The sequence below is a fragment of the Porites lutea genome, chromosome 5 (assembly GCF_958299795.1).
Source record: "Porites lutea chromosome 5, jaPorLute2.1, whole genome shotgun sequence".
Classification (NCBI taxonomy): Eukaryota; Metazoa; Cnidaria; class Anthozoa; order Scleractinia; family Poritidae; genus Porites; species Porites lutea.
The window spans coordinates 24,498,725-24,517,062 of NC_133205.1; the positions used below are offsets into that span (position 1 = coordinate 24,498,725).

The window sequence follows — 18,338 nt, forward strand, 5'->3', positions numbered from 1 at the left end:
TTACCAACAAGCTTCAGGCTATGTTGTTACTGTTTAATAAAAGTGAAAGCCTAGAGTGTGCCAAAGTTGTTGTTTTGAAGTTGGGTACCATCCTTTTCTATAGCGGAATCCATTTTAAACCTCTAAAATTATGAAAAAAAAAAAATATATATATATATATATATATACATATCGCGAAGATTTGAATAGGCACATTCCACAAAAGATAAACGAATTCGCCTCGTTGGCACTTGCCGGAAGGTACCCCTAGTTAGCATATTTTATTTAAATATTAATAAATGCATTTTCTCGCTAAAAAGTCATTTCGTTTTTGGCGGTTTGTCCATTTTTTAGTATACATTATGTAATTTATTAAATTTGTCTCTTTAACTTTTACTGGTAAAGTTTTTGCTAAAAATATTTTTACTAGTACTAGTAAAGTTTTTTGAATACTTTGCAAACATCTGATATGTAATTTATTAAATTTGTCTCTTTAACTTTCAGTGGTAAAGTTTTTTGCTAAAAATATTTTAACTAGTACTAGTAAAGTTTTTTGCAAACTTTGCAAACATCTGATGACCCCACGAAAGATAGAGACTCAGAGGAAAAATATTATAAATTTAGGAGGAAGTAAAGGGTACGTGCGGCCAAAACCGGGGTTTCACAATCACACAGGAAAAACAAATTACCAATTGAAACTTCCACTAAGTATCTCCTGTTAAGTGGGACAAAAGAACAGTAGAAAGTGGCTTTCTTTCTCTCCTGCTTTCGAACTGTTTTGTCCGTTCCTTTTCTGTCCAAAATGCCTTTTCCTTTCATTATTATAGATTATTTAAATACTATTAAATGCATTTTCTCGCTAAAAAGTCATTTCTTTTTTGCCCGTTTTTCCATTTATTGCCGACGAGGCAACTGAGCTAAGAAGCGAGGTTGCCTCGACGGCAGATTTATAATCCCGCACGATGTAGGCAAAACCTCTGAAATTTTGCGTAACCCTCTAAAATTTGCATTTTTGACCATATTTGGGTGTAAGACCCCAGATTTGGGTAGTGACGTCATGGTCTTGTATGTATAACGCGTGGTCCGAAAATTGGGTGATTCAGTGTGCAGCTGTTCGTTGTCTGTTCAATAGGCCCTAACAGGTGAGCAAGCTTTAATACGATTTGTCGTTTGAAAGGGCTATTCAGGGGCACCCAACGAGAATATAGTTCAAAACTACTAAAACATAGCACTGCTAAACGTATTTTGGTATTTAAACGGTAGATATAGGCATATTTTTATCCCCTAAAAATTTTTCATCTGTTCGGATTTCCTAGCTGAAAGTCTGGTGATCCGAAAATTATAGGGATCAAAACTTACCTTTTCGAAAATTTCAGCCAGAAAAAAGGCTCCCGAAAATTCCAGGTGACCTTTTTAGGGTAAAAATCCGTCAAAAATAGGCAATTATACCATATTTTAGATGTTCGAAAATCCTAGGAGAAGCAGGCAAGCAAGAAATTTTACAACAAATGTTCCGAAAATTCTAGATCTCAGATCGTCTTCCGAACAGATATTTTTCCGAAAATTGTCGTTGGGTCCAACAGATACTAACGACAGGGCTTTCGTATAAATTGCGTTTAAAACAGCAGCTGATCAAGGAATAGGGTTTTACGCTCCAATTTTTGTCAGAACCAGCTTGTTCTTTGCAGCTCCATTTCCAATGAGGCAGCGTGTTCGCTTCTCGACTCAGAACCAGGGTTTTCCGTGTTCTCTTTTCCCTTGTGAATTGAATTTCAAGCGGTAGTTGATCAAGGCAATAGGGTTATATTCTCAAAACTTATATCAGAACCAGCGTGTTCTTCGCAGGTCGATTTACATTGAGCCAAACTTCACCTCCCGCGAGGAATGCAACGTATTTGCGGATCTTTTTTTAGAATTTATTCATGTCTTTAGATTTTGTCAACCAGCACGTTTTTTGCAGCTCGATTTACATTGAGACAGCCCAAAACTTCCGTGAGGAATACAACGAACTTGCGAACCTTTTGTTTTGAAGACTATCATAATTATGCCTTTCAAAAGAATCTTTGTCCTGTGACACTCGCTGATTAGATCTTTGTATTTTATTCAAGTTCATATTTTTATACCTCTGATACATTCCGCCCCATTCTTGCGCTTTTCACACAGTTTACTTTACACCAATTTTTTCTTATGTATATTACTACACGAAATATTTTTTTTATCCCCGATGACGCTGTTGCTCGGAATTTAATTATTATTTTTAATTTCAGCAGTCAAAGGCCTTATTTGAACTATATTTTTCTTTCTAACGTTTATAGTTTCGATACAATGGAATTTTCCATGAAACAAGTGCTATCTTGCTCACGATTTACCAACAAAGCTTCAGGCTATGTTGTTATTGTTTAATAAAAGTGAAAGCCTAGAGTGTGCCAAAGTTGTTGTTTTGAAGTTGGGTACCATCCTTTTCTATAGCGGAATCCATTTTAAACCTCTAAAATTATGAAAATATATATATATACATATCGCGAAGATTTAAATAGGCACATTCCACAAAAGATAAACGAATTCGCCTCGTTGGCACTTACCGGAAGGTACCCCTAGTTAGTATATTTTATTTAAATACTAATAAATGCATTGTCTCGCTAAAAAGTCATTTCTTTTTTGTCCTTTTTTCCATTTGTTAGTATATTTTATTTAAATATTAATAAATGCATTTTCTCGCTAAAAAGTCATTTCTTTTTTGTCCTTTTTTCCATTTGTTAGTATATTTTATTTAAATATTAATAAATGCATTTTCTCGCTAAAAAGTCATTTCGTTTTTGGCGGTTTGTCCATTTATTAGTATACATTATGTTTTTAATTAAATTTGTCTCTTTAACTTTCACTGGTAAAGTTTTTTGCTTAAAACATTTTTACTAGTACTAGTAAAGTTTTTTGAATACTTTGCAAACATCTGATATGTAATTTATTAAATTTGTCTCTTTAACTTTCAGTGGTAAAGTTTTTTGCTAAAAATATTTTTACTAGTACTAGTAAAGTTTTTTGAATACTTTGCAAACATCTGATGACCCCATTTTTGTTTCTCTGTTCTAGTGCTTTTTTTCTGTCTGGGAAAATGACCGGGGAAAATGACCTCTGAGAGAGGTTTTTCTACAGTTGTAGCAGGGTAATCTCTATTCTTGAGGCGTGTTGAAAAATTTCTTATGTTCTCTTCAAAAGTGATTTCAGGGGAATTTGTTCTTAGAAGACTTAAAGCTTCTCCTTTGATGAAGCCTTTTGTAACGCCTGGTGGGTGACACGAATAGAAATTCGTGTATTGGAATGTCTCTGTTGGCTTGAAGTGTGTTCGCACGTCAAGGATAGAATCCTTGTTGAATCTGACACCTTTGTACACCTTCGTGTCCAAGAATGTAGTCTCTGTTTCTGATATTTCAGCCGTGAATTTGATTGTAGGATGGAAGTTGTTTGCCTTTAGAAGGAATTCTTCTATTGCGTTTTTGCTTGTGTCCCATACTGATATGACGTCATCGATAAACCTTTTCCAAAAGATGGGCTTAATGCTGCTCTGTCTGAGAATTTCTTTTTCTATTTTGGCCATGAAGATGTTAGCAAAGGCTACGGCTATTTTCGTGCCCATGGCTGTTCCATGGGTTTGAAGATAATCTTTCTCGTTAAATTGGAACGAGATTTCTAGTTTAGTATCAGACTAAGCATTTCGTTTAAAAACCTTGCAGGAACTGGAGGGTTTCCTTGGTGAAATTCTTCGTATGCATGGCATACAGTGGTAATACCCTCTGGTTGTGGTATGTTTGTGTATGTGAGGCTTGTGACGTCCATTGAAACAAGTATGGTAGTTTAATCCTCTCGATGACTCCAAGTCTGTCGTATCTTTAAGATACGAAGCTTCTAGTTGTGCTATTGGCTGAATAAGGTGGTCAACAAATGCTGAGATCCGTTCTGTAGGTCCGGAACACCCTGAGATAATAGGTCTTCCGACAGGTGTCGGTTTGTGGATTTTAGTAAGTGTGTAAAACATTGGGATTTGCGGAGGATCAGGCGTATTAGGGAGAGCCGCCGTTTTATGAATGTGGCCTTCTGAGAGCAGTGTTTTAATAAGTTGTTGAGCTTTTTTGGTTGTAGTTTCAACCATTGTTTTGTCTAGAGGTCGGTAGTTATTTGAATCATTAAGCAGAACCTGACCTTCGTTTAGTTTGTCTTGTCTGCTCATCAATACGGTGGTGTTACCTTTATCAGATTTCTTAAGAATAATGCTTTTGTTGCGCGATAACTCTTTGAGAGCTTGGCGCTCTCCCGTAGATATATTATCTTTTGGCTTGTCAAATTCGATACTTTCGAGCTCTAATTTTACCTCCTCTAGGAAGGTCTCCAGAGCTACAGATGGCTGGACTCCCAGGGCTGGACTGATGGTTCCCAGTCCGACTTCACGTGGAAAGGATGAGGTTCGTTTTCTTCCCCGTGAAATAATACTGTAGTCGCATTCGTCTTGCAAATTGATTAAAATCCGCGAGGAGCTGACGCCTGATAAGGTTTCTTTTGTCACGGGTTTAGGGATAAATTTAGACCACGCGATAGTAGAGTAAATTTGCTCTTCTGTCAGTTGTTCATTTGACAGGATTTTGACGTACTGTTTGCGTGACTCAATGGCGTTACAAAAGCGCTTTTTGTCTTTGATTTTTCTCCGCTCTTTTCTTTCGCGGTTTTGGCCGCCTTGTTATCTCTGCGGTTTCCTTTCCCTTTTCCCCTTACTTCTAAGGAGTCTGATAAGAGAAAAGGGTAAGATTTCCTTTGTTTATTCACACACACTGTTCTAACAATACATCGACTTCGCCAATCTTGGTCTTCAATTCTTCGGCTAGCTCGTTTACATTGTCATCTTTGTTGACAGTTTTCTTTCTAGCCGGTGATTGCGTTTTCTGGTGAGACGTCTGCTTAGTAACAGTATTCCACAAGCTTGTTTCTTTTATCGTTCTACGCGCCTGTGGTGATATTTCACAAGCGCTCCTACGAGAGCCTGTTCTGCTTTCTTTCTGATCGAGCCTATCTCGTTCTTAAATCGCCGCCTCAGTTCTTCATCAGGTGTTGACACGTTTGAGGCCACATTAGCTCGAGATGTGTTAACTCCTTCTTGTGCTGCTCGAATGATTCTTCAGACAAGTTCTTCGATTCCCTCCTGCATACTAAAGTACTCTGGCACATTTTTCGGTTTCAGTCTCTCTCGGAAACAAAACTGATCAAAAGTTGTCGTCTCCCTTCTTGATTTAACAAACGTGCGTCTTGATTTAGAAAACGTGTCTCTTGATACATGACATGAAACACGTGGGAATTAAAATTAAATTCTACAATCTTGACACATTCAAAAAGCAGACTGATGTTAATTTTATCGATCTTGATAGTGAATTGGTGGATTTGAATTATAAAGTTGCATCTTTGATATTTTGTCACTTTTGGCGTAGCATAGGTGATTGACAGCTGCCTGTATAATAGACTGACCCAGCACCGACTGATAATCAAGGCCCGGGAGGGGGGTACTCAACAAAGTTTTATACGGGCAAGCTCCGCCCCGAGGTCGAACTCTTACCCTTTTATATACCATTTTGGACAGAAAAGTTATCCTTTTCGTACACCTTTAATTGATCAAATAGTACCCCTTTCACACCTAGTTAGAACTTGCATCTCTTTTAACCGCTGTGAATGCAGTGTCTTTCAAGTATTGAGTAATTAAATGACAAAACCAGAACGTCTTCTCAACTTTTCCAGAGTCATAGTGCATCTGTCAGCTTGGACTGTTTAAAGACCGAAATGACAGATTTCCCTGCCCTTTCATATATCTGAAATAAGCACCAAAAAGGTACCCCTTTTGGACGGAGCTTCCCTGTATAGGCCATTGTAGGGAGTCCCCTCCCCGGGCATCAAGGTCTGTATGGCCGACAAATATTTTCTATTTAGGGGTATAAAAATACTCAGTAAGCCGGTCATGCTTGTTGATTTACTGACTGACTGACTGACGGACGGACAGACGGACGGACTCTGGCTGATCATTTGATTTTATCCGACTGCCTATTGATGGATTTGTAACGTAAAAAGATCAGAAGGAACTTTGACTAGAGCGATGAACTTCGAACATACTATTTGATCAGTTGCTGATACAAAAAAACAATTTCCCTTTGTTTATTAGGTCAGCCAGAGTCTAATATCATGAGGTTCTTGGCGTTATTCATTGTGGTGATGTGTAGCTTCCACTTAGGTATGTATGGATGCATTAAAACTGATGACTGCGAAAGATACTTTGATCTTTTTTCATCCAAACTGTCACATTTTTACCACTTTTACACCGGTTGTGATAAAGGTCTTCAGTATGAGTTGATCTGGGTTGGTGATGATTTTTGTACTGATTTAAATGGGCTACTGGGTGCTACATGGGTTCGTACGGAGGAGGAGAGGGGTGCACTACTTGATGACAGTTTTCTCAGCAGTTATGGGCTTATGGCTCGGGGTCGCTAGGCTACTGCTCCAAGCATCTGAATTGTCTAGTTAGACAGAGAACTTTAGTCCATATAAGGAAAAAGCTTTAATTTTAACAACCGTTTCGTCAGAAAAGCCCAAGAACTTCATACAGGTTGCCCCAAATACGTGGCGTTAATAACTCGTAACTTTAACCAATTCTTTCTTAATTTTTTAAAGACAGTTTTAACTAGCCGCGGGAAATTTAAAGTTAACTCCGATTTAGCCCTGTGTAAACAGAAAAACCGTAAAAAAATGCATATCAGTTTGTGTTCTCGTCGTCTTGTTGATAGTAAATTATGTAGTCATCTCACCTTAAGAAGGAGACTAAGCGTCCGTCTTAGATAGATGTTTCTTCGCTCAACAGAGATCAGAATCAAAAAAAATGAGAGATCAGTTCAGATAAACTGCAGCCCGGACCAATCAGAGTTTTTCTTCAACGAGGAGTTGCTTTCTTATAGCTTATGTCGCACCGTAATTTTTAGGCAGTTATTATAACTCCAAAACTGCAGTAAAAATTTTAGGTAAAGGATAACCCCTTTTTGGGGGTACTTTAACTCCTAATTTAACTCCGAATTTGGGGTCATTTTTACTCCTGAAAAAGAGTTCTTTTTTCTCCCAGTCTGGAGTTAAAATAATTCCGAAATGGGGTTATTTTTACTCCTTACAAGGGTTGTTTTTTACTCTTTTTGGAGTTTATTTAACTCTGAAAGTGGAGTACAAATTTGAGGTACAGGATAACTCCTTTTTAGGGGTTATTTTAACTCCTCAATATCTGGGGTCACTTTTACTCCTGAAAAATAGTTCTTTAAACTCCTTTTTGGAGTTGAAAAAAACTCCACAAAAAATAACTCCACTGTAAGGGGTTAAATTAGCCCCACAAGAGGAGTTATTATAACTCCTTGAAAATTACTGTGCGTACGAAAGGCAGAGATGACTGTAATTTGCTTTGATCTTTATCACAGAGTGTTCCACAAAAGATCTTCCTAGTGTTTACGTCCGGGTGTCATGGAAAATGGTATGGCGAAGGTTCTGCCACTTTGTTCCGTTCTTTGCCGAAAAACTTTCGGAAAAACTTTATGACGCAAAGGCAAACGTGGTCAAAGCCAGCAGAATTCGCTTCATAAATGTTACGGAACTGTGCAAGGGAAAAGGCAACAATGCTGAGGCAATTTTGGATTTCTTCGTCTCGAAAAGTGAAAATGACCTTGGTACTGGAGATGTTGACAGAAATATCACGATTCTTGCTTATATTAAAATGCGTGATTATTGGAAAAACAAAAAGATGGCTCTTTTGGATCCAGTCTTCATCGGACAGGTAACGTCAAATTTGCTTGCAATCACACTTTCAGCAGCCCATGCGGTCTCATCTTTAGAACTGCCTTGTACGGAATCGCAAAAAAAAAAAAAGAGAAAAGAAAAAAAATCGTCCTAAGGAAGCACTATTCGGCTGCATTCACACTGACTTTGGTTATTCCACATATCATTTCGACAGGTAGAAAGTGTTGAGATCTTGGGAAAAGACAAGCCAGACATCTCAGAGGATTTTTCAGAATCAACAAGAATAGGAATTGGCATAACCGTCGCTCTGATAGTCATCTTCTTAATCGCCGCTATCGCATTATGTCTGGTAAGAATCCCTCTAATGGACAAAGTTTAGCAATGTTCACTTATTTCAGTTATCGCAAACAAATTTCTGCGCGAAGAACTGAATATTATTAGACCAACAACAATTCGCCTCATGAAAGGGTATCCGGGTTCTGCAATCCGGGAAATTTTTGCTCAATTATGGAATCCGAAATCTAACGAATTTTTGCTGTGGCATCCGGAATCCTGGACTTTGAAATCCTGAGTCCCACTAACGACTAGAATCCGGAATCCAAATTCCATTGATAAATCATCCTGAATCCAGATTCCACGGCGTGGAATCTAGAATCCAAGAAACAATACGTAGAATCGGTGTTTCTTTTCCGATGTAGCAGAAGACCAGCCTTAATACATTGAAGAAAGGCATAACGAGCCTTAGAGTTTCTTGAGGCTTCAATAGTTGGGTGGGCATATTTTTAGGGTGAGAGATTGCTCACTAATAACTAAAGATGCGGAGGAAAATTGGAGCGAGTAGAAAGAAGGTGACATCAGTAAAGAGGAGAAGTCGTTAGGTCACGTCGCCATAGTAGCAAAGTTTCTGGATAGACTGTCAAACCGAAAGCGGCTCTTAAAAGTACATTCGCACTGTTTCGAAGTTCATCGATCTTATTCAATTTCATTTAATGTGTCAAATAGTGGCGAAATTTGTATAGGTAATAGCATGATTTGTAGTGATATTTGGCATAAATACCACGAGTGATATTTTAAAATTGTTATACGTAATTTCACGAGCCGTTGGGCGAGTGAAATTTGAGACAATTTTGAAATATCACAAGTGGTAATTATGCCAAATATCACGTACAAATCATGCTATTATTTGTTTATACTACAACCCGCAAAAGGTTTGTAATTTTCACATGTAGGTATTTCAAATTAAGCTGAAATACCACTGCTCTAAGCCAATCAAATTGCAGAAATTTCTCATGTAGTAGTATAAGGGGTTGAATCCGAAAGGACTGTATCTAAGTTCAGAAAAAGAAAAAGAACATTTTGTGTTGTGTTCACGTACTCCATAAAGTGGGCGCGTGAAATAAGAACGTTTCATGTCGCTGTCATTCAGCGACGCCGGGCTAAGAAATGTACAACAATAGCGTGATGCTCGTGCGAGGTTGTTGTTTTGCCAAATTAAGCCTATTGCTTTCTTCGCCGTTCCCGTTGCCGTCGCCGTCGTTGTAGCGCTAGCTCCCTCTTGTTGTGATCCAAAAATTTTGCTACCATGGTAACGTAACGTCACTCTTCGCCTCTCTGTAGGGTTGGCATGAGAAGAAAGAAGGCTCATTCTTAACCTCGTTCTCAGGTTCTCTTAAGAAGAGACACTCCGGGGAGCGAGGTAGCCCCATTCCTGGCCTCATGTGACTCGTGCACTCACATAGCCCCATTTAACTAACTTCTGTAGCTATCATACAATTGCATCAATCTTACTGCGCAAAATCGACAATTTCAGAGGCTTAAACTAAAGAGCTCCAAGAGACCTCTCCAAGATGCTACTACGGCAATAAGCGTCCCACTTCATGTTATCCACTCTGAATCATCTACCTCACCCCAAAAGACGGAAGCGCCACCGGTTTATGAATTCAGAGGACGCGCACGGGACGAGAGGGACGGGAGATCAAGCAATAGTAGTTATACTGTCCGTACTTCCCATGGTAATACTGCAGTCGACGATGAGTACCAGAGACGGGAGAAAAGGTATAACGGTCATAGTGTACGTAACCATAGCAACACAACATTTGAACAAGAGCATGGAGTAGGCCAAGAAAGCTTCAACAGTTATCCTGCTGGCAGTAATGGTAGCGTGGTTCTCGACTACGAAGATTTTGTAAGTGAAGTCATCTTATTATCAGCTTTATTAAACCAGGCTACTGCAGGGTCGTTCGCTTCAGGCACTCTCTCCTCCGCAGAGGACTCTTTGTGTTGTGGGGAGGCTGGGGAGAAAGAAAAAAAGAGGGCGCGGGGCACGATGGGAAGGGGGAAGAGAGGCTCCCGCCGTTTCCCTCTTCCCATCGTCCCCCGCGCGCTTTCTATTTTTTCGATTATTGATATTTTGATGGGGATACCCAGCGGAAGCCTCTGCGGAGGAGAGCGCTTCAGGCATGCAGTTTCAACAACTACGAATGATAGTGCTAAGCTGTTTAAGTGTTGTATTTTACAACTGCTTTGGAAATGCAACTCGACTTGGAATATGTAGCTCGTACGTTTCTTTGGTCAGAGCACTTATAGTGTTAGTCATTTTCGTTCAATACTAATATTGTTTTTAATACAGTCTTTAATTTATTAGCTTGTCTGTGAAAGTTTAAGTGGCAGGGGAGAGGTGGCTTAAATTGAGGAAGGAGTCGTTAACAGATTACTGTATCATCTAAGCGGGGCTAAATTGAAGGCGTGGATGTGAGGGGGCATTTGACCTAGTCATACAGAAGAACTATTCAACTGAAAAAGGCCAAGTGACGGGTGTGAAGAAAAACTGCCGACCAATCCCTGCTAAAAAAAAAAACAGAGACTGGTTGGTCCATGGACCGACTGGAGCCAGAGAAAATTTCACTCCTTGATTTCCCTTAAGACCAACGGGACTGCAGATTGTACACTCAGTTTACTCTCAAAGGTTCAGTTATCTTACGCGCTGGTGATAGAACATACTGTAATATCAGATGTGTTCTTTATTTCTTATTTCCAGGGATCACCCATGCTGTAGAGGAGGATTTTGATCAGTTAAGTGACGATGCCCGCGGGTTTTTTAAAAGTCTAACAAAGCCGAAATGCCGAACAGCCATACCGGCATACCTTAACAGAACAGCTGCCCTTATGCATGGTATGGAAGCAGACAGCCTCATGGTGGAAAAAGACATTATTAATATAGATTAAAATGACCCTATCTGGTTTACAGATACTATCTTAAAATATATATGCCATTTGCTTTGGCCTCGTTGCGCAAAACTTGCGTTTTCTTGTTCAGTTGCAGCTCAAAACTATGATGAAGGGAGTCAACCAGGAGAAGGGGCAGCAATCTTCCTTTTTTGTTTGTTTGTCAGTGTTTAATTGCTTTCTTTTCTAAAATTGCATAGATCACAACAAAAATCGAAGAACCTCTACTCACAGGGTTAAAAGATCCTTAGCTCGGCTACGACCAGGCTTACTTGTGCGAGTTATAGGGGAATTTTTTTGGCGTCGGAACTGCCATCCAGCGAGGGGAAAAAGACCTTAAATGGGAGTTGGTTATTATTGAAGTGGATGATAATTTTTTAACTTTTTTTTCATTCTAAGGGTGGTAGCAAAACAAAGCGCTCTTGGATTAAAAATATTCACTGGATTTATAAATCCTTTTAATTGCGGGATGGTTAGAATCCTTGCTGTATCATATGTAAACCTTTTTTAATTGTTTCTATTATTATCATACCATCTATATTATTATTTTGGCAATGAAATCTTCATATTGAAGGTAAAGTCAATAAGTCTTACGTACGCTATTGATCACATGTTTTCAGTGTCACGTGATCTTTTATTATCTACATAATTTCGACGACTGACTATCAGAGTTAAGCCTAGAGTCATCGGACGAATATAATGTAGTTATATTTCTTTTGCTGGAAAGATCATCTTATTACAAGGACAAACTTGTTTTCAAGGGCCTTTGCTAAAGAGGCCGGATAAATCATAATGTAAAACTTTATTTATAAAAACATCCAATCTTCAGTTTAGATTGCGTGTCATCGGACAGACTTTCATCGTTTGCTAACCACAAAGCCAACATAGCAAGTAAAGAAAGCAGCTCCTTTTCAAGGGCCCTTTTACTAAGGTTTTTGAAATATGTCATGACAGTAAAAAGCGTATAACCCTGAACTAGGGTTGACCTTTTTCCTTCTCGTCATATACGTAGCGTTGGTTAGGTTTTTTTCTGATACTGCATATAATTACCTCTTCCGTGATTTAACCATTGACTGTTCCGTGAGTAGGTAATGCGATATATTTATTTTCAATACTCAACATTTCAGAACGTTTCTCTGATTGAACGTCAGTAGTAAACCATTAAAATCTTGAAGTAAAACCTATATTCAGAGTCCTTGAAGTTGCGTGCAAGTCAGTTACGGGCTGTTTCCATACTTAAATATTTGCATTTCGTAGTCAAGGTCGTCAAGTTTATTAAAAATCGGAAGTGATCATTAAAACTATGTGTGGGGTAGGACAAAATTCACCCCGCGTACGAGCTCTAAAGCGAGTCGTGCAGTCGGTGGTACTTTTTCTCCATGGTATTTGTGGTAAATTGGTGTGCTATTGTAAACTCGACTTTTCTAGCCTGGTTTTTGCATTAAGGGATCTACGGGTTTTCTTTGACTTTTTTTGAAACCAATGACCCGTTGCAACCCGATAGGTTCGCATGTAGCCTAATACTCCTAACCCAACATTCCCAAACTTTTACGTAAGTCGACAAAAGTCAAGCCTAAGAACCTCGAATCGCCTTCATAACACGTTTTAGCTAGAAGACACAAAGGACTTCGCAGGCTGAAGCGAGATTTTAAACTACGAAGACAAAGCCAAGAAACAGTCACAAAAGCTCTTATCCTGGGAGAGAACACCTTAATCAGTATCAATACAGAGTAGTTAACACTGAGGAATCAAGGTAATGGAATGCGTGACCTCCAGTAGAGGATTGTATAAACTAAAAGATCAACTGACCTTTCTTAATACTCTGTTGTTTGTTTGTTTCTTTTTCTCTCTCTTTTTTTTTTATCCAGCCGGTCCAAAACTAACCTTTAGACAGCTACGATGTCTGCGGTCTCTACGGATCTAAGTATTGTTTGCGTTCGTAGTCGTGGGTTGAACAGAAAGTTGGTGAGAAGGCAAACAAGATTCATTATGCTAGCATATTTTAAAATTTCTTTCATGTAGCTGAAAATGCTAATGACCCTGCCCTGCAAGCCGATATCAAGAGCAACCATGAATAATCTAGTCTGATTGTCAAAGATTGCGCGGAGCGCGCTCCAATGTAGGACTGATTAAAATTTCATGAATCTGATGAATTGACATCAAAACAAAATGATAAAGGCGATAAATACCAGTATCTTAAAGTTGTTTAAGGGACGACCATTAGAAAACTTATCAGGGGGGCGGGGGGGGGGGGGCGGGCGAGGTACAAAAAAAATATTCACGCAAGGGAAAATTAAATAAAAAAAATTCTTACACGCCAATTAATCCTAAAAAATATTCATACAAGGAATTTGATAGCGAAAAAAAATTACTGCGGCTCGAAAATTCCCCTCCCCTCCCATAACGTTTCTAATGGTCCGTCCCTTACTGATATGAATTAAGATTCCTAGCCTCTCAACTCTCCAGCCTATGATCTTGATGCTCACTCATTTGTATGTTCCAAATCGGGAATTCATATTTTTACAAAGTTTTTAAAAAACTTTACAAGTACTAGTGAAAAAAGTTTTTGCAAAATTCTTTAACACTGAAAAATATTTTTTCTTTGATTTTCTCAATATTACTGTATACTAATAAATGGAAAAATGGGCAAAAAAGAAATGACTTTTCGCGAAATTCATTTCATGGTATATAAGTAAACTATACTAATAAATTGTGGAATGGGCGAAAAAGGCTTGACCTTTTAGCGAGATTTTCATTTACTAGTATATAAATTATATTTACCCATAAATGGTAAAACGGGCCAAAAGGGCATGGATTTTTAGCGAGATTTTCATTTACTAGTATCTTCACACTATTTACTAGTAAATGGTGGAATGGGCGAAAAAGGCTTGACCTTTTAGCGAGATTTTCATTTACTAATATCTTGACACTAATTACTAGTAAATGGTGGAATGGGCGAAAAAGGGTTGACCTTTTAGGGAAATTCTCATTTACTAGTATCTTGACACTATTTCCTAGTAAATTGTGAAACGGGTGAAACAGTCGTGACTTTTTAGCGAGATTCTCATTAACTAGTATCGTGATACTAATTACTAGTAAATTGTGGAATGGGCGAAAAAGGTTTGACCTTTCAGCGAGATTTTCGTTTACTAGTGTCTTCACACTATTTACTAGTAAATTGTGAAACGGGCGAAAAAGTCGTGACTTTTTAGCGAGATTCTCATTTACTAGTAAATTGTGGAATGGATGAAAAAGGCTTGACCTTTTAGCGAGATTTTCATTTACTAGTATCTTGACACTATTTACTAGTAAATGGTGGAACGGGCGAAAAAGGCTTGACTTGTTAGCGAGATTTTCATTTACTAGTACCTTGACACTATTTACTAGTAAATTTTGGAACGGGCGAAAAAGTCGTGACTTTTTAGCGAGATTCTCATTTCCCGTAGCAAAAACCTGTGTGACTTCTGAACGCTAGCGAGATTTATGAACTCTAAATGGAACAAGGCGACTACGTTTATTCCCACGCCCAGAAAAGACAATGGAATTGCGAAACGTTCTACAATTTATCAGATATAGACTCTAATAAAAATATAGCTTTACTCGATGTCTCTAGCAGACCGCGGGAGACAATACATTTATGGACCAGCAAAGTAAGCTTCACGTTTACCCAAACATCAGTAACAGCTTTGTTCCTGGTCGCAGTCGTTGCCCCGTTATATTTAAAAGTTCTTAATGATTACATGGGTGCAGGGTATTTGCCTTATAATTGTTCTGATCTCTTGTTGTTCATATCTAGTCAGTGTTGTTGGTTGTGGATTTCGAAACGGAAGAATGGGGATGAGCGCATTTTGTAAAGCCTATATTTAACCTCTTTCATGGCCATTCAAAGTTGTCTGGTGTTTCCAAAAGGTGGGTGTTGTTAAAGGGTAACGTTTATGGGAAATAACGCAATTTCAAAAGAGGTCAATTAACGTCTCTTTACATTTCTTTAAATCCCGTTCTCTAATGCACCAAAAAAAACAGCCTCCTTTAATTTTTCTTAACTGCACAGAATTGGACTAGGCCGGGGAAGGGGAAATGTGGAAGCGAACAGCGTGACTGAGAAAAAACACAGCTTTTCTTCTGGGTAGACTAGAGATCCCGCCCACCGGTAGCCTGTTCCAAGCGTTCAGATAGTGGAGAGCGGTGCAGAGTAAAGAAAGCGATGAAAAGTAGAGGGGGACTGGGGAGAGAGTTGCGGGAACCCTCTCTCACCTCTCCCCCTCCCTCGCTTTTATTTTTTTCGCGCTCCTTTTTACTTCGCACCGCTCCCCACTATCTGAACGACTGGAACAGGCTAGCCCACCGGAATAACAACAACAACGACAACAACCAACCAACCAACCTTTTTATTTTGCCAACTTAAAACTTACAAGAACAGCTTACATTAAAAGAGATCAGGCAAAAAACTACTCAGAATAGCAAATAGAACTAAACGAGCTGAGTAGTTACAATAATTAAATTACCTTGTATAGGGCTGCAACACACGAAAGATAGAGACTCAGAGGAAAAATATTATAAATTTAGGAGGAAGTAAAGGGTACGTGTGGCCAAAACCGGGGTTTCACAATCACACAGGAAGAACAAATTACCAATTGAAACTTCCACTAAGTACCTCCTGTTAAGTGAGACAAAAGAACAGTAGAAAGTGGCTTTCTTTCTCTCCTGCTTTCGAACTGTTTTGTCCGTTCCTTTTCTGTCTAAAATGCCTTTTCCTTTCATTATTATACATTATTTAAATACTAATAAAAGCATTTTCTCGCTAAAAAGTCATTTCTTTTTTGCCCGTTTTTCCATTTATTGCCGACGAGGCAACCGAGCTAAGAAGCGAGGTTGCCTCGGCGGCAGATTTATAATCCCGCACGATGTAGGCAAAACCTCTCAAATTCTGCGTAACCCTCTAAAATTTGCATTTTTGACCATATTTGGGTGAAAGTTAAACCCCAAATTTGGTTAGTGACGTCATGGTCTTGTATTTACAACGCGTGGTCCGAAAAGTGGGTGATTCAGTGTGCAGCTGTTCGTTGTCTGTTCAAGAGGCCCTAACAGGTGAGCAAGCTTTAACACGATTTCTCGTTTGAAAGGGCTATTAGTGCTCTGGTCTGCTTTATAAATTGCATTTAAAGCAGCAGCTGATCAAGGAATAGGGTTTTACGCTCAAATTTTTGTCAGAACCAGCTTGTTCTTTGCAGCTCCATTTACAATGAGGCAGCGTGTTGGCTTCTCGACTCAGAACCAGGGTTTTCCGTGTTCTCTTTTCCTTTGTGAATTGAATTTTAAGCGGTAGTTGATCAAGGCAATAGGGTTATATTCTCAAAACTTATATCAGAACCAGCGTGTTCTTCGCAGGTCGATTTACATTGAGTCAAACTTCACCTCCCGTGAGGAATGCAACGTATTTGCGGATTTTATTTTAAAATTTATTCATGTCTTTAGCTTTTGTCAACCAGCATGTTTTTTTGCAGCTCGATTTATATTGAGACAGCCCAAAACTCCCGTGAGGAATACAACGAACTTGCGAACCTTTTGTTTTGAAGACTATCATAATTATGCCTTTCAAGAGTATCTTTGTCCTGTGACACTCGCTCATTAGATCTTTGTATTTTATTCAAGTTCATATTTTTATACCTCTGATACATTCCGCCCCATTCTTGCGCTTTTCACACAAGTTTTTCTTATGTATATTACTACACGAATTTTTTTTTTTTTGTCCCCGATGACGCTGTTGCTCGGAATTTAATTATTATTTTTAATTTCAGCAATCAAAGGCCTTATTTGAACTATATTTTTCTTTCTAACGTTTATAGTTTTGATACAATGAAATTTTCCATGAAAAAAAAATAAGTGCTAACTTGCTCATGATTTACCGACAAAGCTTCAGGCTATGTTGTTATTGTTTAATGAAAGTGAAAGCCTAGAGTGTGCCAAAGTTGTTGTTTTGAAGTTGGGTGCCATCCTTTTCTATAGCGGAATCCATTTTAAACCTCTAAAATTATGAAAAAATAAAAAATAAATAAATAAATAAATATATATATATATATATATATATACACCCGTTTTCAAAAAGGTTTTCATATAGAGAGATATATAGATAGATGTATACTTTTGTTTTCTTGCACGTGCGCCCGTGTGCATTTTTCACTTGTTATTGTCCAACTTGTGAAAAATCTCGGTTCAACGATAAAGTTTCTCTTTGTCAGGTTCTCTGTTCCAACTTATCCAAAAAAAAATGGAGGATGCACGAATATTGTCTGCAATTCTCTTGATTTGCTTATTCTTGAAAATTTAAGAAGAATAATTGTTGCCGTTACAGGATAAGGGGAAAAACATCAAAGAGTTTAATTTTTGCAACAACGCAGATGAAATGAAAAAAAAGTGTTGTGGAAACCGCTTGCTATTTTTCTGAGAAGGATGATGTGACAGTGGATGATGTCGGTATTAGATATGTGGGAAGGAACAACAATATTATAGCAGTTAATAAAACGGACCAAGACGTTGACAAGGCTCATAGAAGTAGATTGTATCATAAACGTGATGAGCTGGTCATATATATTTTTGTGTCACCTATTTTTGTTTCGAACCACAGCTTGTCAGGCAACGCCTCACTGCTGAAGACAGAATAAACTCTCGGCCACAAACTTTTGAAAGTTAGTTTACAGTTTCTCTTAAGCACGCTCCTGGAGAGCAAATTTTTTGATACACTCCATCAATGAAAATGCTTCGCCACTGGCAAATGGTGTACCAATTCGGGGACCTCCGTTTCTACGAAACGACACAGAATATTAAAAATTGTTTTTTTGTGACACCTTATAACTCGGCTGTTTTCCTCATTCCTAAAATCAGCCCTTTTAATTCGCTATTGCAAATTTGCATTGCAGGGCGCATGCATTTTCTAAAAAAATTCAAACGACATGTTCTTTTCAAATTGGAACAAAGAACCCGAAGAAGAAAAAAATTATCGTTGAACCAATTTTTTTTCACAAGTTGGACAATAACAAGTGTAAATGCCCACGGGCGCACTTGCAAGAAAACAAAACTATATATCTATCTATATATCTCTCTATATGAAAACCTTTTTGAAAACGGGTGTATATATATATATATATATATATATATATATATATACACATCGCTAAGATTTGAATAGGCACATTCCACAAAAGATAAACGAATTCGCCTCGTTGGCACTTATCGGAAGGTACCCCCAGTTAGTATATTTTATTTAAATACTAATAAATGCATTGTCTCGCTAAAAAGTCATTTCTTTTTTGTCCGTTTTTCCATTTGTTAGTATA

The 18,338-nt window shown here is 38.3% G+C and overlaps 1 protein-coding gene across 1 annotated transcript; it reads left to right on the forward strand.

The window, feature by feature from the left end:
* The first annotated feature begins 6,184 nt into the window (after positions 1-6,184).
* LOC140936915 (uncharacterized) lies at positions 6,185-12,147 on the forward strand. The gene is made up of 5 exons (XM_073386422.1): positions 6,185-6,241; positions 7,464-7,816; positions 7,994-8,128; positions 9,590-9,964; positions 10,817-12,147. Exons 1-5 carry the CDS (start codon positions 6,193-6,195, stop codon positions 10,832-10,834), a joined length of 930 nt encoding a protein of 309 aa, XP_073242523.1. The 5' UTR covers positions 6,185-6,192; the 3' UTR covers positions 10,835-12,147.
* Positions 12,148-18,338: the final 6,191 nt, after the last annotated feature.

What these genes read in the sequence shown, in the direction of transcription:
- LOC140936915 (XM_073386422.1), top strand. Translation starts at nt 6,193, where the DNA reads ATGAGGTTCTTGGCGTTATTCATTGTGGTGATGTGTAGCTTCCACTTA. An exon ending in GATGTGTAGCTTCCACTTAG is followed by an intron (nt 6,242 to 7,463) that starts GTATGTATGGAT and finishes TCTTTATCACAG; the next exon opens with AGTGTTCCACAAAAGATCTT. An exon ending in ATCCAGTCTTCATCGGACAG is followed by an intron (nt 7,817 to 7,993) that starts GTAACGTCAAAT and finishes TCATTTCGACAG; the next exon opens with GTAGAAAGTGTTGAGATCTT.